The sequence below is a fragment of the Pongo pygmaeus genome, chromosome 16 (genome assembly GCF_028885625.2).
Source record: "Pongo pygmaeus isolate AG05252 chromosome 16, NHGRI_mPonPyg2-v2.0_pri, whole genome shotgun sequence".
In the NCBI taxonomy this organism is placed as follows: domain Eukaryota; kingdom Metazoa; phylum Chordata; class Mammalia; order Primates; family Hominidae; genus Pongo; species Pongo pygmaeus.
Window position 1 is genome coordinate 72,816,860 of NC_072389.2, and position 25,393 is coordinate 72,842,252.

Genomic DNA, 25,393 nt, shown 5'->3' on the forward strand with positions numbered 1-25,393 from the left:
TAGAAATTATGGCAAAGCCCAGTGGAGTCATTGAAGTAAAAGTCTCAATACTGCTCAGAAGGGATGCCAAATTAAATAAAAAGAGCCCCAGCAGTTCTGCAGCTGCGTGCCAACCCAACTGCTGGGATGAGGTAAATGAGGACCAAACTTTATTTCACTTATGACCCCAGCCAGTATTTAAATGAAAATGCCTAGAGACTGGCACACTGCTCTGTAATAAGGAATAAAAAGCAATAGCAAAAATAATTATAATAAATGATAAACTCATTCCCAAAGTCTTTCTTAGATCTTAACTGAAACGACTACCATTTAAACTCATTTCTTCTCATGTGGTATCAAGTATACACATTTTTTCTTATGAAATGTAATAGTCATGTAAGTGAAATGGACAGTACTTTATTCTCTAGTAATTACGTTTCCAGATTAAAATTTCTGTTGGAATGCCACAAATAAATATTATTAAATATAGTGAGAAAAAATAGCAACAAGGAATCATTACATTTTTGTCAAACTGAATTCCTCAGAAAATTCTGGGTCCAGTGTGTCTCAAGCTCCTTCGAAGAAAAGTTTTATGTAAAATCAAGTTATCATTTGTCTTTTATTAATAGCTTTACAGAATGGGCTCCTATTAACAAATTATAGCAATATCATTGTTAGGTATGTGTTAATCCTTGGATCATTTTTTTCCCTAAAATGTAGCCCAAAGAATGCTGGTTCTTTGGAATGTTAATAGGTATTCCATGCAAAAAGAGTACTGTGGTCCCATAAAATTGGGAAACATGAGGTTAAAGAGAGTCAGACTGATTTTTATACCATTAAGCCACCTGGAGTCCCTAACACGCTGATGTGCCTTATGAATCTTTAAGAAGGGGGAACGCAGTTAGCAATGTTTCCCAAACTTCCTCAGAACCCCTTTCTGCAGAACAGCTCACAGAACTATATTCTGAGGAACACACTTTAGGAAATTTTGCTTAAGTGCTGGATTTCATAACAATTTTAATGGAAAATTTTCTAGACTATATTACATACTTTCCTTCATTAGTCACATTTTACCATAAGTTACTGTTTTTTGGGGGGGATTGGGACATCATAATAGCTCTACTTTATGTGATGCGCTGTATGGGGTCTGTGAGACATGCAGATGCCCACACTTCAGATAGCTGCTATGTGTTCAAAATAGTATTTCTGCTGCAGTTTCCTCCAGTCATTTCTATTCACCACATTCTTTAAGTCTGTGTTCACAATCCCCCTTGTCACTTCTGCTGCTAGAACTACCCTTTTATCATCCTAAAACCCCTTCCAGCTCTGCAAATTATGATCCCATGTATGCCTTTTCTTCCTTCCTTCCTTCTTTTCTTTCCTTCCTTTCCTTCCTTTTCTTTCCTTTCTTTTTCTTTCTTTCTTTCTTTCTTTCTTTCTTTCTTTCTTTCTTTCTTTTTTTTCTTTCTTTCTTTCTTTTCTTTCTTTCTTTCTTTCTTTCTCTCCCTTTCTTCCCCTCTCTTTCCTTTCCCTCTCTTCTCTTTCTTTTTTTTTTTCTGTGTTCTCTCTTTTTCCTTAGGCCCTGCCTGTCCTGAGCTTTGGCAGCAGGGTGCCTTGGCTTTTATCAGAAGCCAAATGGCTACACTGTTTTCTCCAGGTTATTGAATCAACCAATCCCAGCTTTGTTTCCACTCACACTTGGAAACTTTTCATTTATTCCCTTTCCATATTCATATCTGTCCTGTACAATATACTCTGTACAATTTCAATCTTTTGAAATTGATTGAAACTTATTTTATGGCCTAGGATATCATTTATGTTGGTGAATGTTACATGTGCATTTGAAAAGAATGTATATCCTACAGTTGTTGGTTTGTAGTGTTCTATAAATGTTAGGCCCAGGTAGCGGATGATGATTTTCAGCACATACTGATTTTTTAAAAATTAATTGTTCTACCAATTACTGAGAAGAGGCTTTTAAAATCATCAACTCTGATTGAAGATTTGTCTGTTTTTTCCTTTAGTTCTGACAATTTTTGTTTTACATATTTTGTGTTAATATTATTAGAGACATTCACATTTATTATTGTTGTGTTTTGTTGGTTATAAGAAACTTTCATCTGTTTAAGACTCTTTCATCAGTTTCATCTGTTTAAGAAAAATCTCTTTTCCTCTCTCATAGTTCTTTTTGTCTTAAAGTCTACTTTGATATTAATATAATTACTTCATCTCTCTTTTGCTTACTGTTTGCATGGTATATCAGTCTTTTTTGTTGTTACTTTCAACCTATGTCTTTAAAATTAAAATGCGTTTCTTAGAATAGCATTTAGTCATGTCCTGTTTTTTAAGTTCAGTCTGATAATCTCTGCTTTTTGAGTGTTTAGTTCATTTCCATTTAATGAAATTTAGATATGGTTTGATTTAGAACAACTGACACAGGACTTTTCTTGTCTACTTTGCCAACTGGGGACCTCCACAACTGGCAACATACTCCCTGGGCCTTGCTCAGCCCTGGGCCCTGACGCTGGAGGTGCCCTGCCCACTCAGCCTGCCTAGGTTACATACAGCTTTTGCCTGTGTTCGGTGGTTCCTGAGCTCTTGTCCTGCATCCAAGAAGAATAAGATCATGCTAACAATTTGAAGGTTGAGGAGGGCAGAGAAGAATTGTATTGAGCTACAGAACAGCTCTCAGTGGACAGGGATGTGGGGGTGGTTCCCCACCCCCACAGTTGGGTGGTTTATCTTCCAGTCTTGCTGGGTCTAGGGCTTTTTATGGACTCAGAATGGGGAGTGTGTGCTGATTGGTTTGTGATTATGCAAAAGAGGTTAAAGGGAAAACACCATTCAAAGGTGGGCATGACAATGTAAAAAAACCAATTAGGAAAGGGTAGGTGTATGTAAAATAGGTGAACAGTGGGGTCAATCAGAGGAAAGCACACTAAATGGGAAGAAAGGTTCTCAATCTGGTCCAAGGATTTACCTGAGACTTGTAGCTAAGCTTTAAATTGTCTCAGCCTGAAGGTCAGGTTTCACTGAAGACCCGCCCCTATCTGCCTAATCATTTATCTGCCTCCTGCCACTATCACAACCATCTTTCTATTTGTTTTCTATTTATCCCATCCATTTTTTGTTCCTTATTCTTTGTTTTCTGACTTAGGGTTACTTTTTTTTTTTTTTTTGAGACAGAGTCTCGCTCTGTTGTCCAGGCTGGAGTGCAGTGGTGCAATCTCGGCTCACTGCAAACTCCACCTCCCGGGTTCACGCCATTCTCCTGCCCCAGCCTCCCGAGTAGCTGGTACTACAGGTGCCCGCCACCACGCCTGGCTAATTTTTTGTATTTTTAGTAGAGATGGGGTTTCACTGTGTTAGCCAGAATGGTCTCGATCTCCTGACCTCGTGATCCGCCTGCCTCAGCCTCCCAAAGTGCTGGGATTACAGGTGTGAGCCACCGTGCCCAGCCAGGGTTACATATTTTTAAATAATTTTTAACATTCCATTTTAAATCTTTTATGGCTTTTAAACTATACCTCTTTATATTATTTTTAGTGGTTGCTCTAGGAATTACAATATTCATCCTTAACTTACCAGAATTTCTTTGGAGTTAATATTACACCAGTTCACATAAAATGTAAGGAATTTGCAACTATTGACCTCCCAATTTTTTGTGCTATCGTTATCATCTACTTTACGTATATTATAAAATGCACACTGTATAATAATTTTTGTTTTAAATAGCCAATTGTCTTTGAGAGAAATTAAGAGAAGAAAAAGATGTAATCTTTTATATTTGCCATATATATCTGAGTTGTCATCTGAAGTCATTTTCTGTCAGCTTGAAGAATGTTTTTTAAGCATTTCTTTTTTTTCTTTTTTTTTTTTGAGATGGAGTCTTGCTCTGTTACCCCGGCTGGAATGCAATGGCGTGATCTCGGCTCACTGCAACCTCCACCTCCTGGGCTCAAGCGGTTCTCCTGTCTCAGCCTCCCAAGCAGCTGGGATTACAGGTACCCACCACCAGGCCCGGCTAATTTTTGTATTTTTAGTAGAGATGGGGTTTCACCATGTTGGCCAGGCTGCTGGTCTCAAACTCCTCACCTTGTGATCCATCCACCTCAGCCTCCCAAAGTGCTGGGATTACAAGCATGAGCCACCATGCCCAGCCTCAAGCATTTCTTAAAAGAAAGCTCATGCCTGCTGGTAACACTTGCTTGTCTTTTGTCCAAAAAAAAAAAAAAAAAAAAAGTCTTTAGATTGGCCAAGCACAGTGGCTCACACTTATAATCCCAGCACTTTGGGAGGCCAAGACGGGCAATCACTTGAGGTCCGGAGTTCGAGACCAACCTGGCCAACATGACAAAACCCCGCCTCTACTGAAAATATAAAAATTAGCCAGGCGTGGTGGCACATGCCTGTAATCTCAGCTACTCAGGAGGCTGACACAGGAGAATTGCTTGAACCCGGGAAGCGGAGGCTGCAGTGAGCAAAGATAGCTCCATTGCACTCCAGCCTGGGCAACAACAATGAGACTCTGTCTAAAAAAAAAAAAAAAAAAGTCAAAAAAATATTTAGATCACCTTTATTTTGAAAGCTTTTTCACTGGGTATAGAATTTGGGGTAGCCATGTTTTTTGTTTTTTGTTTTTTGTTTTTTCCTTATTCAGTGCTTTAAAGTTCCATTGTTTCTGATGAGAAGTCAACCATTATTCAGATAATTGATCCCCTGTGTGTATAATGGATCTTTTTTTCTTTTCTGGCTGCTTTCAAGATTTTCTTGCCTTTGACTTCCAGGGGTTTGATTATCATATGCTTGAATGTAGTTTTCTTTGTGTTTATTCTGCTTGGGGTTCACTGTATGAGTTTCTAGGATCTGTAAGCTTCTGTTTTTTTAACAAATTGGGCAAGATTTTCGCCATTGTTTCTTTAAATATTTTTCTCTATAATTCTCTCCCTCCTCTCCTTCTGGGGCTTCAATTACATGCAGATTATACCACATGACATTGTCCTACAGGTCACTGAAGAACCATTATGTAAAATTTTTTTTCTTGTTATTCGGATTAGGTAATAGCTATTGATTCCTCTTCAAGTTCCCTACCCTTTCTTCTGCCCACTCAAATTTGCTGTCAAACCTATTTGATTAATTTTTTCATTTGAAATATTTTACTTTCAGTTTTAGAATTTCCATTTAGTCCTCTTTTATATACATTTAATTTCTCTGCCAAGATTTTCCATGTGTTCATTTAGTATTATTATTTTTTAAGGTCCTTAAAATATGTAAAACAGCAGCTCTAGAGTCCTTATCTGCTCATTCTAATATCAGAGTCATCTTAGGATCTGTTTTTATTGCCTACTTTTTCTTTTGACTGTGGACTACCTCTTCCTATTTCTCTGTATATACAAGAACTTTTATTGTTATGAACATTATAAATGAGACGTTCTAGAGACTTGGAATTGTTATCTTGCTTCCTAAAGTGCTGATTCTTATTCAAGTAGGCAGTTAATTTGGCTAGATTCAAACTCCAGACTCTATGCTTGCTGTGGTTGGTAGCAGCTGAAATCTCTGCTCAGTTTTTAAAAATCTTTAACAGTTCCATCCTGGCTGGGCTCCTTTAAAACATCTTTCAGATACATGGAGCTCAGAGGTCAGCCAAGGATTTATATGTCATTTATTTGCAAATTTTGGAATCTCCTGTCCTTCTTGCAATTTCCTCATTTCTATTATTTCCCCCTATTTTCAGCTTTTATGACAGCACTAAACTCCATCCTCTGACTTTCAAGCCAGTAAGACTGTGTTTTTCTTCTTGAATTATAGCCACTCTGCCTCTCATAGTCTGAGAAGTACTTCCAGGCCAGAAATTACACACACATAAATCTCAACTGTTGCAGTTCCCTTCTTTCAAGATCAGCTACCCTCTGGCTTCTGCCTGCTTTCATTCTCAGTGCCTTCAAATAGTTGGAGTTTTGTGGGGGTTTTTTGTTTGTTTTTAGTTTTTTTTTACATTTTGTCCAGTTTGTTATTATTGTCTTCAGGAGAGAGAGTCTTTTATAAGCTGCTCCACCATTACCATAAAAGTAATACTTGCTATTGTATTACCGTTATCAAAATAGAAAATATTTGCTACTAATATGTTCATTTTAATTGCTTCTTCCCAGAAAGTCTTAAGTGATTATTTTTTAAAACACTCTTTGCTCTTTTTCTTCTTCAATTGAGATAATAAGACAGAATTAAATGAGTTTTGAATTGCATAATGCCTTCAGGATAGTATACAAATAATTACAATATATGTTATAAATGTAACAAGATAAGTAAAAAGAAAAACTATAGAAAATCAGAGGAAGAAGAGATCAGAAGTGATTTCCTACAGGAGATTACATTTTAGCTAGTTGTTAAAGGGTGACAAGAATTTAATAGCAGAGCCTAGAGGAGGAGAATATTCTAGAAGGAACATTGTAAGAAATGCAAAAAAGTGCTAGGTGAGGCTCAAGTCTTACTGATTATATGTATAATTTATGATTTAAAATCAATGCTTAAAAGTTCATGGCATGAACATACTGTTGTACACAATAACATGGTGAATCTCACAACCAGTTTTGAAAGAAAAAAGCCAGGTACAAAAGAATACATACTGTAATAATCTATATAAAGTTTGAAAACAAAAACAATAGGTGGCAATAGAATTCAGAATGCTGGTTGCCTTTGAGTTGTGGTAGTGACTGAGAGGGAGCACACGAGGGGCTTCTGGTGTCTGTAATGCTCTACTCCTTGCTCTGGATACTAGTTACCCACAGTGGTCACTTGATAACAATTCATCACTTGTGCCTTTCAAAAAATGAATATTGTGGCTGGGCATGGTGGCTCACACTTGTAATCCCAGAACTTTGGAAGGCTGAGGTGGGAGGATCACTTGAGCCTAGGAGTTTAAGACTACCCTGGACACCATGGTGAAACCTAATCTCTACACAAAATACAAAAATTACCCAGGCCTGGTGGTGTGCACCTGTAGTTCCAGCTGCTCAAGAGGCTGAGGTAGGAGGATTGCTTGAGCCCAGGAGGTCGAGGCTGTAGTGAGCTGTGATTACACCACTGCACCCCAGCCTGGGCAACAGAGCAAGACCTTGTCTCAAAAAAAAAAAAAAGTTGTACTTCAATAAAATGTTTACGTGGAAAAAAACCCATTCCTGGTGTGAAAAATAATTTATGGAGTGCATCTCCATATATTAATTCATTAATTCCTCACAATAGCCTTATGGAAGAACAGTGATGGTGAATTTTATGTAAAATAGGATTCTATAAATTCAAAATATCATGGTATAGAAACCAGGTCTGTCTGTCACTCAGGCTGGAATGTAGTGGCATAATCATATCTCACTGTAGTCTTAAACTCCTGGGCTCAAGCAATCCTCTCACCTCACTCAGCCTCCCAAGTAGCTGAGATTACAGGTGCATGCCCAGATAATTTTTTTTATTTTTTGTAGAGACTGGATCTCACTATGTGGCTTAGTCTGGTCTCAAACTCCTGGCCTTAAGCAATCCTCCCACATCACCCTCCCAAAGCACTGGGATTGCAGGCATGAGCCGCTGCACCCAGCCAAATTCTGGCTTTGTACATAAAGTTTGAAATAATTCAAATTTGAGTGAATTTTTTATATTTATATGTAAAATTATATATATATATACACACACACACACATATATATATATACACATATATAGTGAATTAAAGCCAGAATTTGGCTGAGTGCAGCGGCTCATGCCTGCAATCCCAGTGCTTTGGGAGGGTGATGTGGGAGGATTGCTTAAGGCCAGGAGTTCGAGACCAGACTAAGCCACATAGTGAGATCCAGTCTCTACAAAAAATAAAAAAAATTATCTGGGCATGCACCTGTAATCTCAGCTACTTGGGAGGCTGAGTGAGGTGAGAGGATTGCTTGAGCCCAGGAGTTTAAGGCTACAGTGAGCTATGATTATACATATATATAATCATATATATGTATAATCATATATATATAAAATCATATATAATCATATATATAAAATCATATATATATAATCATATATATATAAAATCATATATAATCATATATATATAAAATCATATATATATACACATACACACACACACATATATACACATATATAGTGAATTATATATGTGTGTGTGTGTGTCCTGTATTATTTAGGATATGAACTCTGAAAATGTAGAAAATAGCAATAGATTAAATACAACCATAATTAGCAGTTTGAGCATAGACGTTTGTGGCTCGTCTGGCAGTTCCACAATGTCAGGTCCATACACACTTTTCATCTGACTGCTCTGACCTCCTGGACAGGCATCTTGTGATGTCAGCTCCCACCATCATGTCTTTATTTCAGTCAGTAGAGTCAGTAGGTTCCTATACCACTGGCCAGAACCTTGTCTGAAAGCCACAGAAAGCTGCAAGGCGGTCTGGGAGATGTAATTTCTGGATGTCAGCCAGCAATCTTTGCCATACTTGCCATTCTTTGCCTGTCTTGAATTATGTGAGTTCAGAATTATGAAATGCTTCCAGAAGCAGATCCTTTACATAAAAATTACTTGCCCTGTAGATAAGAGGATTCCTATTTTACAGAAGATAAAACTGAGACTCAGAGAAGTTAAATAACATACACTCTGCACATTGCTAATTAACTGACAGAGCTAAGAATCCAGTCCAGCGCTCCGAGCCCAAGATTCTTGCCTTTATTATAGATGCCTCCCCAGGGAATTTTCTTCTGTCTCCAAGAATGCTGGTAAACCTGACCAAGAGGAAGTGAGACTCCTACTGTATTTAAGTTAAGTGGCACCAAGAAAGACCTGAGAAAGCCAGCAGAGTGGTAGGACATAGGGTAGAGCCGGTTACGTAAGCTGTGCTTGGTGAAAGCATCAGAAACTAAGAAAGTACAGTAAAAAAAACAAAAAAACAAACAAAAAAGCCCCACTGGGCCATGAAGCAGTGACATGCATTTTTCATTCTGCCTCTGAAATTGATAAACTGTATGCTTTGGCTGTTTTTCCTTTCTGTTTCTTAGTTTTCCTCTTCCATAACATGGGGTTGAAGGGAGGGAGGGATGGCCTTATCTTCAACTAAGTAAGCAAGCCCTGATGGAAGATGTTTCTCAAGATCTCAAGAGAGGCAGGAGAGCCTAAAAACTTAAACAAGTTTTTACCTCGTACCTCAACAGAGGCTTACATCATACCTCAACAGAGGCTTCCCCCCGTGCAAGCCCTCAGGTAACAGAAAGGTAGAAAAAAACCCAGAATGCCCAGTTCTCACATGTTGCTGGGAGAGATCACACACTGGTACCAGATAATGGGAGAGGAGATTCTACATGACAGCAAGTAGAATGTCTGGACAGAGCTACCCAAGTATGCACAAGGGAAAAAGAAATGATATGGTCACTGTATGGATTTCCTGTGGTCTTTGCATTTTCTCCAAGTCAGTATTTCACCCACAGCTAACGAAAGCAAGGGAGGGGAAATGGAAGGGAGAATTAGGGGCTGCAGAAGACAAAGCCTAACCTAGACAAAACATAAATGAAGGAGCAGAAGGAATTTTCTCACAATTAGTTCACATTATACTACAACCTAAAGAGAATATAAATTAATTTAAACTAGAGCTCAAACATGAGATGATAAAATAGCAGAATAAAAAAGGGAGATTGCAGATATAAGGAAACAAATTGAATATCAGAATACTTTATGGAACTCATAAATAAACTATAAATACAATGAACATAACAAACACTGCTGAATATTAAAATACTGACATAGAGAAAAGACTTTAAGTACAGTAAATGCAGAAGAAAAAGACAAAGGAGGTTAATTAGAAGCTAATAGATATACCTATTAGTTTGGTACAAACTATAACAAAGAAATCCAAAAATATAATGACTTAAATAAATTAGTGTATTTCTCACTCTCAAAACAGTCCACAAGTGAGAAGTCCAAGGCTGGCAGTACAGCTCTGCTCCACAAAGTCATTCAAGATATGATTTCTTTCATCTTGATCTCCATCAGCTCCTCGTTACAGTAGTTACAGGACATTCTAATCCCAATGGTGGAAGCTGGCTCCTCTCCACACCCACATTTCAGCCCTTAGGAAGGATAATGATAGTACTGCCAAGCACTCTGAGGACATGACCCAGAGGTTACACAGATCACTTCTGCTTACATCTTATTGCCTGGAATTTGGTCACTGGTCCACATTTAGCCACAGGGGATGCTGGGAAATGTATTCTGTAAGTGGACAGCCATGTACTCAGCTAAAACTCAGGATGTCCTATTCTAAAAGGAACCAAGTACCACAATATGAAAGATAAGGATGAGCCAACATTTAAGGATATTTGATGTCCCTAAACCAGAGAACCCAGAAAATGAAAGAGAAAGGGTATTCGATAATATAATGTAAGAAAATTTTCTCAAAGTCAAGGAAGAACTGAGTCTACAGGTAAAAAGAAAACATCAAATCCCAGGAAAATTTGATTTTGAATATTTAACATACAAATATATTTTAGTTAAATATTTGGATTTCAAAGACAAAGAATGCTTCGGACATCCAGATGAGAAGAAGGTAAATCACCAACCAGGGGTGGAAAAGCAGATGGCTGTCAGACTTCACAATAATTAGCATTGTGGAGGAAAATGGTGCAATGTCTACAAAATTTGGAGAAAAGAAAGGATGACCCCAGATGTAATTCAAGTATGACTTGCTTTAATTCTAGTAAAGTACACATGAACACTTGTTGGGAAAAACTACTTGATAACCAAAGCTAGCCAATTAAAGAGATCAATCAAAGAGCTCAAGCAGAGAAGCCATGACAAATAAACTATTTGTGAGCACTGGACCCATTTACATGTAGAGCTAATACTAAACAATCATAGAATCATGGTACCAAAACAGAATGTGAACATTATAAATCTGGATGGTGCAAAAATAATGATACAATCAAGATTGGGGAGGTGAGGGAGTGGAGATCAGGGCATCAAGAGAGTTCTAATTTTCTCACCATTTGAAGCTAAGATATAGTATTCAAAAAAAATCATGTAGTAAATACATCTAAACATTTTTCAGAATCAACTTTATTTAACTCTAGAGCAGGGGTACACAAACTACTGCTTGAGGGCAGGCCACCTGTTTTTGTAAATAAAGTTTTTGTCCATTTGGGATGCTATAACAAAAATATGATAAACTGGGTGGTTTGTAAACAACAGAAATTTATTTCTCACAGTTTTGGAAGCTGAGAAGTCCAAAATCAAGCTGCTGGCAGATTTGGTGTCTGGTGAGGACCTGTTCCTGGTTCATAGATGGCGCCTTCTCTCTGTGTCCTCACATGATGGAGGGGACATAGCAGCTCTCTGGGGTCTCTTTTTATAATCCCATTCATGACTATTCCATCCTCATGATCAAACCACCTTCCAAAGGCCCCATCTCTTAAAAGTATCACGTTGGTGATTAAGTTTCAACATGTGAATTTTAGGGGGGACCCTAACAGACCACAGCTTCACTCATTTATTTACAAATTGTCTGCCTGCTGCTTTTAACTACAAAACAACAGATCTGAACAGAGCCTTCATGCCTAAATATTTGTTATTTGGCCCTTTAAGGAAAAATTTGCCAGCCCTTGCAGAGGAATCATTTTTAATTCAGAGAAATCTTGTGGCAAAGAAATATTTATTTGAAGTTTAATAATGTGTTAGGTTTAATTCAGCCTTTTTTCCTCATGTAAAATTAATAACATAAGTCCTATTTTTTATACAAGGATATATCAATCATTCTAAAGATGTCAGGGACGATGGATCACCTGATGATATTTGGCATGATTTCTTCAACTTTTGTCTTTTGTATTTCTACACTGCTTGAAATCTTTATAGTGGGCATACATCATTTTTACCAAAATAATAAAATAGAATGGTTTTTCTATTTGAAAACACTGGAAGCAAATATGCCGAAATATTAATAATAGTTAATTCTGGCTGATGGGAATATGATTGCTGTTTTCTTCTTTAAGCTTTTCTATATTTTTTACACTTTCAAAAATTTTTGGCTGGGTGCAGTGGTTCACACCTGTAATCCCAACACTTTGGGAGGCCAAGGCAGTAGGATGGCTTGAGCTCAGGGGTTCAAGACTAGCCTGGGCAACATAGCAAAACCCTGTCTCTACAAAAAATACAAAAAATTAACCAGGTGTGTTGGTGCACACCTGTGGTCCCAGCTACCTGGGAGGCTGAGGTGGGAGGATCATCTGAGCTCAGGAGGTGAAGGCTGCAATGAGCTGTGATCATGCCACTGAACTCCAGCCTGGGTGACAGAGTAAGGCCCTGTCTGAAAAAAAATTTTTTAAGCTATTATAGAAGATTTAGCATCAAGTGATAAAGTTCTGAATTCCAGTTGAGGAAATAATAATGAGAAATTAGCTAGAAGGGACATTGTTCTATTTATAATATGATTTATATTATATCATGTTATACAAAGTATGGTTGCAGAATAAAATATAATAAAAAGCATGACAAAAAGAAGAAGCCACAGCAGATGATATTTGAATCCTTTCAGGAGATCAGCACATTCATAAAGCTGGCTTCTTTAATTTGCATCAGTCTCAATCTACCTTTCCAGTCTCATTCCCCCATCCTACCCTCCTTCTCATACCCATACCCTATACTCCAGTAACATAGAGCTCCTCCTCGTCAGTGAAATCTTCATGCATGAAATATGCTGTTTTGCACCATTGCTACCACTTTTACTACCTATAACTGCATCCTCTTCTCCACCTGATATAATTTAGTGCTTTCTTTAAGATGCAATTTAAATATCACTTACTGCAGTACATCTTAATTTTGGCTACGCATCAGAATCACCTGGGGAGCTTTCTAGAAATACTGAGGCCCAGGCCCCAGCCTACCTATTCTGAGTTAATTGCCCAGGGTTGGGGCCCAGGCGGCAGTATTTTTAAAAAGCTCCCTGAGTGATTCTAATATACAGCCAGGGCTGAGAGTCGCTGCAAAGCCTTCTGCAATACAAGCAGGCAGAGTTAATTACTCCCTCTTCTATACTCCTACAGCCCTTAGCTTTTCCATTGCTCATGAAATTTAATGCTCAGCGTGTTAAAGTTAGTGTTATATAGTAAGTGCTCAGTAAATGCTGAAGGTCGTTTCATTCCTTCACCCTCCAACCAAGCATACACAGAAGTGATTATCCTTACCATGGAAGAGGACAGCAGAGTGGACAGATGTTTCCTATCCAGTGACACTATCTGAGGGATTTATTTCTGTCAACAAAAACACTACCTTCCATTCTCCAACACATACACACACACACGTGCACACACACACACTACACACACAGTCACCTCACTGCCTTTTCAGCATAGTTCTTCGGTCTGGTTTTTACATTGTTTAGATTGATGCAACTGAAAGAATTAAAGCAGTGTGATGAATGTGCTGATTGCCTGACAGAGTCTGAACATCACCTGCCTACTGTCCTCTCCTTTGTGTCATCCTTTATGTTGTGTTTTATGTTCTATCCTGCTACTTTAGCTTGCCAGAGCAGGTTGTCAGGTGTTCTTTGTCAAAGGCTTTCGGAAAATCCGGATAAATTATGCTCTGTGTCCTGAAACTGCCAAACCTATATTTTACATCATCACAGTGCTTGACAGTTTTATTTAAGTTGAATCTTTCTCTCTTCCTCCGATTTACCTTTGTCTCACTGACCCTTATATCAATCAGACAAGTGGAGACCCTGCCACTTTTGATATTGAATATTCTCAGCTATGTGCATGCCTGCTAGAGCACAGTGCATTGGATATCTCAGCCTCCCTGATTAGGAGGAGATCCTGGAAGCTACTCATGTCTGGAGATGAGGTGGGGAGAGGAGAGCTGAGGATAAGGGCAAGAAACCAATGTGGATCAGGAAGACCAGAGTCTCATAATAAATAAATCTTCTTATGAGTCCTGCACTCTCATTAAGGCGAGGCTGGTAGCACCTCCCTTTCCCCTTCTGACTCACCTGGGGAGAAACAGATTGCACTAACAGTCTACTCTTTCCTATTCAAAGTACTATTTTTATTTATTTACCAAACATCATCAAAGTGTTTGATGTTCATGGTGTTACCACATCCTGGCAGTGGGGGCCTTAACCCTTTGTCCAGACATTTCTCAGCTAATAGATACTTATTTTGTAAAGTGATTTTCTCCCTCTGGTCTTGATGAAGCTTTCCCTTTCTTTTTCCTTAAAGTCACTATGACCTTAATGGCAATAAGGTATTGTGCAACCGAGTCCAATGGCAAATTTTACCAATGTAAAATCAGATTAATTTCAGAATTGAATAATCTGTGCATATCTAGTATACTGTATGGCCTGAAACAAATTACTAATCTTTATGTCTTGAGTTCTTTATTAGTTAAATAGCAAACTGTTACCTAGTTCCCTTGGAAGTTATGTAGATTAATTAATGTTTGGAAAATGACTTGAAAATTCAGTCTATAAATACTAAACAGTTGCATTTTCCCTGCTGAGAGAACCCAGGTAATTCATAAACTCCTATAATAAAGGTAAAAATAGTATAGTTGTACTATACAATCAAATGTGATTTATATGCAATATATGTAATCTTTAAAATCTAGAAACCATTTAATAGAAACAATTCATATTTTGTAACTGTAATAAAAGCATGTTATGACTTTAGGAAAAGTAATTATCTTTTCTAACTGATCTAGATATTGTGTCTTTGTAACCATCTCTGAGATCTGCAAAAGAATCTACCCAGAATTAATATTGATTGATATGTTTATCTTTTAAGTCTTCCAGGTTTTTTGTTTTAACATTAACACTCTAACGTTTATTTCCTGGGAAATTTTTTGGTACAAAACTTTGCTGTATTCAAAACCTCCTCTGTCAAGATTTAGTATTTGTATATTGTAGTCATTAAAATTGAACAACATCTTAATAGTTCTTTTATTAACTACTATGTTGACTTTATATAGTGGAAATCACAACTTGTTAATTGGATTTAATTAACTATTTTAAATTACACAAACTCCTGACGGTAGTAGACAATAGCACAGGGTATTCATGAGCAATAAAATTGGAGCTGCTATTGCTACTTTATTAAAACTTAATGCAACTATTCATAATTTTATTTATTGTTTGCAAGAAGAAAACTGTGTTCACTGTGAAGGCAAAAATGTTTGCTGAAACAAATTTTTGATTATCTAGGTAAAGGTTCCGAAGTTAATCAAAGGGTCTAACATATCCAAACTCACGGTTCTGCCATCTTCTCATCGCACAGATCCCTATTTCACTCCTATACCAGTCTTACAAGCAGATGCCCACAAAGGTTAGTGATTCAATAGCCATTTTATGTGTTTAGGAATGTAAAAGAAAGAGCATGGAGGTAGGATCGGAGGCCTGAATTTGGACTCTGGCTCAGCCACTAATTCCCCTGGGTGGCCTCAGACAAGTCAGGTCCCAGGGTGGTCTCAGACAAGGTTGGACAAGACGATCACTAGAGTCCTTTCCACCTGTAAAATTCATCATTCTATGGATTTAATGTTGATTTAGATGGTGTTATTACCTATTAAAATGATCATTGTGTTTATGTGATAGCATTAGAATTTATTAAGTTTCTGAACAGATCATTTTTGATATATTATTCTGGTAGCATTTTAAAAATTTATTTCAATACCCTATTATAAGGAAATATGAAGCCAGAATTAATGTAATTAGTGTTTAAACTATGCATGTTTTAGTCTAAACTCTAGTCTTGTGAAACCAGTGGATTTTGTTTTTAAGCAAAGGATTTCATCTTTATCTCAGTATCTCTAGCACCTAGAACCATATCCAGCATTTCGTAGATACTAAGTGTAGGTTGAGTGAATAAGAAAATGAAAGAATAAGCAAGCGAGTGACCAAATACTGAATGTCCTAAGTGTAACCATCTCTACTGTTCCCTGCTATTTAATTTAATTGACCAAAGTGTTAAAGAATGCCTAAGTGGATCCCTTTCCTATCTCAAATATAACTTAGTGAGTTATAGTAAGTCAAATATAACTTAGTGAGTCTTTAATTACTCCTTATCTCACCTTCTATCTATTGTCTGGAATATTTAGGACCCAAAGCTGGTTCCCAAAGGTTCTTCTGCCACCTGGAAATTCAAAGTCCTCCAGCTTCTAGCTACTGCATCCTCTGTCTGCTGGTGGTAGATAACCTGAGATCATTATAAATCTCTGGATTTGTTAAGCTTCTCACAACTTTCCTAGTTATAAACCATTGTTCAGCAATCTTTGTGACATATGCTTTCTAGTTAGCTTATGTACTATTTACTTCCTGGGAATACTGAATAACACCAGCAGAGTATTCCCATTTCTTGCTTTAATACCATCTTATATTCTTCCTGAACCAAATTAGGATGAATGAAATAGTGACTGAATGAATGAATCGATATATCTATCTATCTATCTATCTATCTATCTATCTATCTGCTCTGCATTAGCAATAGAGACAATAAAAAATTGCCACAAAATAAAGGTAAATCTACAATTTTGGCAACTTCATCCAGAAAAAAAATCACATTTTCATTTCTAAATTATCTTCATGAGAACACATGGCCTACTGTCATATTAGGGATTAATAAATTAATCGGCATATATTTATTGAGTACTTGCAATATGTCTGGTATTGTCCAAGATACTATGAATGTCAGGAAGCCACAAGCCACAGAAATATAAATACAGTGTCTATTTTTTTTAGGTGTTTCTAATGCCCTTAAATGTTGTTTAAGCCTCACCCCAGATCTACACAGGTCCAAAATGAGGTGAAAGACTAATAACATGCAGAAGAGAGAATCATTTTGAAAAATGAACTTCAAACTTTCCTACTTTTTCTTGAATACCTGGCTAAATCCAAAAAAGAAAGCTTTGCCCCACCCCTCCAAATGGTTAAGAATACAAGTTTTACATTACATAGACCAAATTTCAGTTTGGCTCTGTGACTTGAGGCAAATTGCTCTCTGATCTTAGAAGAAACTCTGAACTCTATGAACAAGGTGTGCTTGATCTGGCCCTCATCTACATCTCCATTTCTCATCTCACTCAGCTCTCTCTATACTTAGCCACCTAGGCCTTCTCTCTCATCTCTCATCTTTATCAGGCCAAGCACATTTGCAGATCAGGCCTTCACAAGTGCCTTTTCCTCTGCCAGTAAAGGTCACTTCCTCAAGCACCTGTCCTTTTCCTTCAGAGATTATCACAATTTATCATAATATATTTATTTTAAATCTATTTAATATCTTCTTTACCACTAGAGGCTCCATGAGGTCTTTTTGGTTCACCACTGCATCCCCAGCCCCCAGAATAGTTGTTGACACATAATAGGCACTTTATTAGTTAAATGAATGACAGAATGAATGAACTTCCAATTCTTAATCTATTCAACAGGAAAGTAAGAGTGGATTTAATAAAACATGGTGTTTTATTAAACATGGATGAGGATTTAATAAAACAATGGTGTTAAAAGATAACTTTCAAAAACAACTAAAATCATGACTCTCATACAAACATAAAATGAACACAGGTCAAAGATTTTTATTTAATTCATCAGTTAACAACCAGTTCAAAAGAAAATCCAAAGAATGGACACATTTGTAGATCAGGAATATTGAAGTAAATTTGCAAATAAATGCAAAATTGGATTTCCCATGAGGAGAATTCCCCTTCACCAGACAGAATTTATTTTCATGTCTATAGATAAGAATTATTTGCATTATGATCAGTTATTTACAAAGTAACCTCAATATCTACAGAGTTGTAAGTAGCCTAATCAAAGGCTAGGCTCAGATATTCACTGGAGACTTCAGGACTCTATTAAAAGGATATCCAGTGATCCCATTTGCTTGTTCTAAAACTTAAAAAAAAATTCTTACAGTCTTCTCCCCTTTTGACCAAAACAATCTCAAAAACCAAAAATTCACAGAATAAGGCTGGTCTCAGTAGGTTTGGCCTGATAATTTACATAGGTGGAGCAAGAATGTTCATTTACCATATAAGCCACCTTACATTTGCTTTGTTGGAAGTTTTTGTAGAGAATCTCAGCCTAAATAAAATCCCCTATTATTTGCTATCCCAAGACTAGGAAATCAAGCCCAAGAAACTCTGTTCATCAGATTTCAACTGCAGGACCTATAAATTTGGGTAAATTTCTCTCTTCTAGAAGTCCTCCAAATATCCTAAAGTTCTTAGGGCTGTAGCATGTGACCTTCCTTACCACCTATAAGGCTGAAAATCATGTAAGCCATATACCAGGCTAGTTTTTCTGGGAGGACTTTGTAAGCATTGGCTCTATAGCGCATCAACCTTGATTCTTTAAAAGTGACTCGTCGGCCGGGCACATTGGTTCACACCTGTAATCCCAGCACTTTGGGAGGCCAAGGCGAGCAGGTCACCTGAGGTGAGGAGTTCGAAACCAGCGTGGCCAACATGGCAAAACCTCATCTCTACTAAAAATACAAAAATTAGCCAGGTGTGATGGCGGGCACCTGTAATCCCAGCTACTCTGGAGGCTAAGGCACAAGAATTGCTTGAACCCGGGAGGCAGAGGTACAGTGAGCCAAGATCGTGACACTGCACTCCAGCCTGGGCAACAAGAGAGAGACTCCGTCTCAAAAAAAAAAAAGAAAAAAAAAAAAAAGTAACTTGTCATACCTGATTAAATAAACATTACTCTCAAATATAAAATTCTAGGCAAGGCCTTGGTTGAATAGTGATTTTTCTGGTTATGTCTTAGTACAAAGAGAGCAGCACTGAAACTATGTAAATTACTATATTGCCATGAAAAGTAGAGACTCAATCAGAGTTTCTGAATTTGGGAGGTCCAGGGAGCACATTCAAAGTATTACAAGTTTGATTTCTTTATTTTCTGGTAATTTTATGAATATTCAATTTATATAAGCACTTATTTATCTCTACAAGCCAATCAGAACAGAATTCCTTTATGATCTAATTTATTAATGCCATCTGGAGACAGGAAAACATTCTACACTCACAATGGGAGATAAGGAACTTCCTGAATTAGATACAAAGACATACAGATAGAGTGTATATCCTCAATTCTACCATTTCAGCCACAGATAGAGAATAAACACAGTGGCCAGGCGCAGCGGCTCATGCCTCTAATCCCAGCACTTTGGGAGGCTGCCAAGGTAGACGGATTGCTGGAGTCCGGGAGTTCGAGACCAGCCTGGGCAACATGGCAAAACCCCAACCCCGACAAAAAAATACAAAAATGAGCTGGGTATGGTGGTGAACCTGTAGTCCCAGCTACTCAGAAGGCTGAGGCAAGAGGATGGCTTGAGCCCTAGAGGCGGAGGTTGCAGTGAACTGAGATCATGCCATTATACTCTAGCCTGGGCTACAGAGTGTCTAAAAAAATAAAAATTAAAAAAAAAAAAGAAAGAAAGAAAGAAAAAGAAAGAGAGAGAAAATAAACACAGAAACACAAAAAAGCTTACCAGTCCAGATATCAAAGAGTTGTTCTCCTTCCTTGTGAACAAGAAATTCCTAATTTGAGCTCAAAATAGACAGATGGACAAAAACTAACAAACTGTATTCTCTGTAAGACATTAGATCATTTCCAGAGATCACCAAATTCCCAATCATGGCAGCTGCCAACAGGGAATAACTTGCCATCCATAAATGAACTAAAAAGAAAAACAAATTAATAGAGAGTAAAATTAAAATTAGAAAAACAAGAAACTTTAAATTAACCTGTGGGGGCCAAGAAAAATCATGCCTGGGCTTGGCTTCCTGTGAGATACATCATTTCTGATTATTTCATGTGACCGTTTTGCTCATCTCAGTGGGAACTCCAAAACTGTTAAAGGATGATTTTTTTAAAAAATAAAGTTATGACTCTTATATAAATATAAAATGAACACATGTCAAAGATTTTATTAGCTTATTAATTAAGTGAGGGAACTAGTAAGATGTTACAGTAAATTCAAAGGACAATCCAAATAGACACATTTATAAATCGAGAATATTTAAATAAATTTGCAAATGGATGCAAAACTGGCTTTTCAGGGAGTGGTCCTTCCATGTGTAAGAATTTAAATTTGCACGTGTATAAACAATAATTAGTGACATTCTTATCAGATTTCTACAAATGAACCTTAATCTTTACAGAATTATAAAATGGACAATTAAAAACAAAGATGCAGAGTGGCTCACCTGGCACAGTGGCTCACACCTATAATCTCAGCACCTTGGGAGGCCAAGGCAGGAAGATTGCTTGAAACTGGGAGTTCAAGACTAGCCTGGACAATATAGCGAGACCTAGTCTCTACATTAAAAAAAAAAAAAAAGCCAGACATGATGGTGCTATTCCAATAGTTTCAGCTACCAAGGATAAGGCAGGAGGATCACTTTAGCCCAGGCATTCAAGGGTGCAGTGAGCTATGATGGTGCCACTGCACTCCAACCTGATCAACAGAATGAGACCCTGTCTCTAAAAAAGCAAAACAAAACAAAGATGCATAGAGTCCTGTAGGACTATAGGTCAGATAATCTTCAGAGGTTCCAGCATTTCAATGAAAAGATACTCAGTAATCTCTTCTGCTTATTTGAAAGTCTTAACTTTTTCCTTCCAATAGTAGATGGGCACACATATGTGTTTGTCTGAAATTAGGATAATTGCTTCAACCAGAACTAAAGCAAGGGTTGAAATCGTGCTTATAGTCTTCAGAATTCTCAGAGAATGAAACTGACTCTTGAAATGAAAAATATATTAAATTATAAGGAGACCTGTTTTTCACATCTGCAAAACAGGCAGAGGTCTTGGAAATGAAATTTGATATTTATAGGTGGAAAATATTTGTGAGGACAAAGAATTAGTCTTAAAAGATTTTTAAAGTAGTTCAATCTAGTGTTATAAAAATTAAAACCTGAAGTACTAATTTCAAAAAGGTCCTAAAGTGTTATACTCTGGATCAGTAATTCTTAAGTGTTAAGAATACAAAAGATTAACCTGGAGTGCTTATTTAACATGTATGTTACTGAGCCCCAATTCTAGTGGTTCTCTAACTTCAGTGCACATGAATATCTCCTGGAGCCTTCAATAATGCAGAGTCCCAGGCCCTGTCCTCAGAAGTTTGGACAGGTCTGAGTTGGGGCCCAGGCATCTCCGCTTTTAGTAACAAATTCTTCCCCTAAATGATTCTTCAGTAAGTAAACTGAAGATTTCTCTTTGGAATCATTGTTTTACAAGTGAACTATTTTTCAGCTCTCCAACCCTTCAGTGATCATTCTACTGAATTCCTATAACACTAGACTAACATTCTTAATAATAATATAGTATAGAGGTCATAAGGTAAATGGAAATAGCATTGGTCCCTCTTGGAAGGGACCAAGTTGTGTGCCAAATTCTTCAACTTAGGCCAACTTGAATACACAGTTTGTATTCCAGGATTTTGTTGAGAACCAGAGTTCTTTACTTACTTTCTATTATGTAAAAGAGCAACAAGAAACTGAAGCCCTACCACAAATTTATTGCAAGTAGTCCCCAAGTTTCTAGGTTTCTGGCTTCAACACAGTAGATCCACCTTAAAAAAAGTTTTCCCTCTAACAGCAGGCTTAGGTCAATCATTCATTGACTTATCCATTTGTTTATTTATTTAATGATGTCTCTTATCCTTTAAAAGATTTGACACCAGCCGTGCTAACACAGTATGAATGCTAGGAATTGTAAATTAGTTACATTAATACTAACCGTTTTGCCCAGTTGTATTAAAATAACCTATCTGAGCATTAATATCTTCTGGTGATATGAGAAATGTCTAAAAATAACTCCTTATTTTATAAAGCATGACTGATTATACAACAGGGGCATGGTTTCAAGTACACAGATTTCCTTCTTTTGGAACAAAGGATCTCCTTAGTTATTAAGAATCTGTGCCTGATTTCTCTGAATTTTAAAAAGAGTAATAAAATTACCAATGACTGAAAATATCATAAGTATAAAGAAGTTTTAGTTTGCCTTGAAATTATATTTCCACCTTAAAATGAAATTACTTTAGTGCAATTTTATTTCATATTACTGCCATTGGAAATGACATTTTTCCTTGGGTTAGAATATTACATTTAAATGAATGTGTACTGTAGCTATTTTTTTATGCAAAGGATTAAGGCACTAGATGTACCCTCACAAATAAGATGATGAATGGAGTAAGTTACACTTGTGAAATTTATAGAGCTCAGACTTTGTGGAATTGCTTGGAATTAAACTCACATTTTATTAATGTTTCTTTTTAGGGATTTTAAGTATGATAGAACGAGGGCTGATTCCACCAACAGCAAGGATTACCTTTCAGAATCCACCCATTACACCCAGAGCAGCTCCTCTGCATAGTTTTGATGAAGCACGTAAGATTCCAACTGCAGGTAAGACACTCGTGCATCTCTGTTCAGTTGGGGACACGCAGAAATTATCTCTGCCCCAGATCTAGCCTTCTAGTAGCCAACTTTTGTCCTCAATAATAGGACAAGATGAAAGTTGTAATCATCCTGAGTTTCACTACATTCCCACAGTCAGCTATTTCTTCTATAATTCTGCTTACAATATATTTCAGTTTCACTTTGAGCACTATCAGTTTTCATTCTTTTGGTGTACTTTTAACCTCCTTAACCAACTCTTTCATTTGTACATTTTTTGTGAAAAAAAAATGATGTGGATTTATCACTGGGAGTCAAAGAGGCAATACTACTACATTCTTTAGTCTGTATGCAAACTGAAAAACAGATGCACAGTGACCAATGACTGACAGACTTTGAATGGAATGACTTGAATGGTCATTGACCTTGATATGCATCTGTCACTTATGTAGTGATTTGTGGAATAGAGTTCTAGCAGCAAATTTATATTTTATGCAATTACAATTTTATGGTAACTGGAATTTGAACTATGTTGGGGTACTGATGTTATTTAACTAAACTGTAATAACTAGAATTTGTGCATACTGGAACAGTGCAAAGTGAAGGCTATGTTTACATTAAGTGTGAATGTTCTAAATACACCAATTAAAAAACAGAGATTGTCAGACTGGATAAATAAGCAAGACCCAACTGTATGTGGTCTCTAAGAATTGCAATTTAAATGTCAAGACAGATAGGTTAAAATAGGAGTATGGTGAGAAGTGACAAATCTTTCTATAGAAGAATTCCAAATAATGTATTTATTTTTATTTATTTGTTTTTGAGATGGAGTTTCACTCTTGTTGCCCAGGCTAGAGTGCAATGGCGCAATCTCGGCTCACTGTGCAACCTCTGCCTCCTGGATTCAAGCGATTCTCCTGCCTCAGCCTCCCAAGTACCTGTGATTACAGGCACCCATCACCATGCCTGATTAATTTTTTGTATTTTTAGTAGAGACGAGGTTTCACCGTGTTGGCCAGGCTGATCTCAAACTCCTGACCTCAGGTGATCCACCCGCCTCGGCCTACCAAAGTGCTGGGATTACAGCCGTGAGCCAGCGCGCCCAGCCCCAAATAATTTAAACAGTTACCTCCTCCTCCAGGAAATGGAGCTTATTTATCCACCCCTCCCCTCTCTTTGAATGTGAGTTGGATTTAGTGATTCACATCCAAATAACAGAGTACGGAAAGAAGAAAAACAGAAAATTTGCAGTGGAGAAACCTGCAAACCCTGCCTTAACCAAATGACCAAGGATAATATCATTAGTCATAATTCATGTTGATATCATGTGCCCCCTAATATGATATGATGAGGAAGGACTTCACCTTTATGTTATTCTGCCCCAACAACCTATACCTACAGAAAAACTATGAGAAAAACATCAGACAAACCCAAATTTCAGACATTCTACAAAATACCTGACCATACTCCTCAATACTGTCATGGTCATGAAAACAGGGAAAGACTGACAAACTGTCACAGACCAGAGGAGCCTAAGGAGACATGATGACTAAATACAATGAGATATCCTGGAAAAGATCCTGGAACAGTAAGAAGACATGAGTGTAAAAACTAGTAAAATCTGAATGAAGTCTTGAGTTTAGTTAATAATAATGTATCGATGATGGTTTCTTGCTTTTGACAAATGGACCACGGTAATGGAATATGTTAACATTAAGGGAAACTGAATGAAGGTATACAGGACCGTTCTAGATTATCTTTGCAACTTTTCTGTATCTAAAATTATTCCAAAATAAAAAGTTTATGTATTTTTAATTCAAAAATAAATTATAGGACTAGACACAAATTAAATGTAAATTAAAAATTAATAAAAAGGAGAAAGATGGAAAAAGATACCATACAAACAATAATGAAAAGAAAGCTGGATTGGCTCTATTACTATCAGATGAAGACACATTAACAGGAATAAAGAGGTACATTAATGATAAAAGGATCAATCCAGCAAGAAGACATACATTCCTAAATGTGTATTTACTTAAAAACAGAAATATAAAATACATGAAGCAAAAATTAATAAAACAGAAATAATAAATCCAGAGTTATATCTCACAATAATCAATAGAACTAGTAACCCCCCCCCCACAAAAAAATACTATAGAACAGTGGTCCCCAACCTTTTTGACACCAGGGACCAGTTTTCTGGGAAATAATTTTTCCACAGACAAGAAGTGGGGAGGAATAGTTTCAGGATGGAACTGTTCCACCTCAGATAATCAGGCATTCGATTCTCATAAGGAGCATGCAACCTAGATCCCTCTTATGTGCAGTTCACAATAGGGTTCTTGCTCCTATGAAAATCTAATGCTGCTGCTGATCTGACAAGAGGCATGAACTCAGATGGTAATGCTTGCTCACCTGCCACTCGCCTCCTGTTGTGTAGCTCAATTCCTAATGGGCCACAGTACCCAGTCTGTGGCCTGTGGTTTAGGGACCCCTGCTATAGAAGACTATAATAGAACAGTATTATAGGCCATGTAGACCATTATAGAGCATTAAAACACAACAGAACATGCATTTACTTCAAATGCACATGGAACATTCACCAAAATAGACCATATTCTGGACCATAAAACAAATATTAACAAATTTAAAATAGTTAAAATCTTACACATTATGTTCTCTGACCTTAACAGAATTAAACTAAAAAGTAGAAAATCCCCCAAATGCAAAAACACACTTCTAAATAACCCATGGATCAAAGAGGAAGTCACAAGGATATTAAAAAAGTATTTTGAATTAAATGGGAATGACCACACAACATATTGAAATTTGTAAGATGCAGCTAAAGTAGTGCTTAAGAAAAATTTTTAGCATTAAATACTTTTATTGGAAAAGAAGAAATATCTCAGATTAATGATCTAAGCTCCCACTCTAAAAAACCAGAAAAAGAAAAGCAAATTATACCCAAGCGAGCAGTGGATG

General features: G+C 37.0%; 1 protein-coding gene across 8 annotated transcripts in view; it reads left to right on the forward strand.

The window, feature by feature from the left end:
- IQCH (IQ motif containing H) overlaps positions 1–25,393 on the forward strand; it is a 247,541-nt gene that overhangs the window by 65,309 nt on the left and 156,839 nt on the right. For all 8 annotated transcript variants that reach the window (XM_054451129.1, XM_054451128.1, XM_054451132.1 and 5 more), the window contains 2 exons: positions 15,207–15,327; positions 22,292–22,420. In XM_054451129.1, the coding sequence (XP_054307104.1) occupies positions 15,207–15,327; positions 22,292–22,420 (250 nt within the window). The remainder of the gene's footprint in view (positions 1–15,206; positions 15,328–22,291; positions 22,421–25,393) is intronic.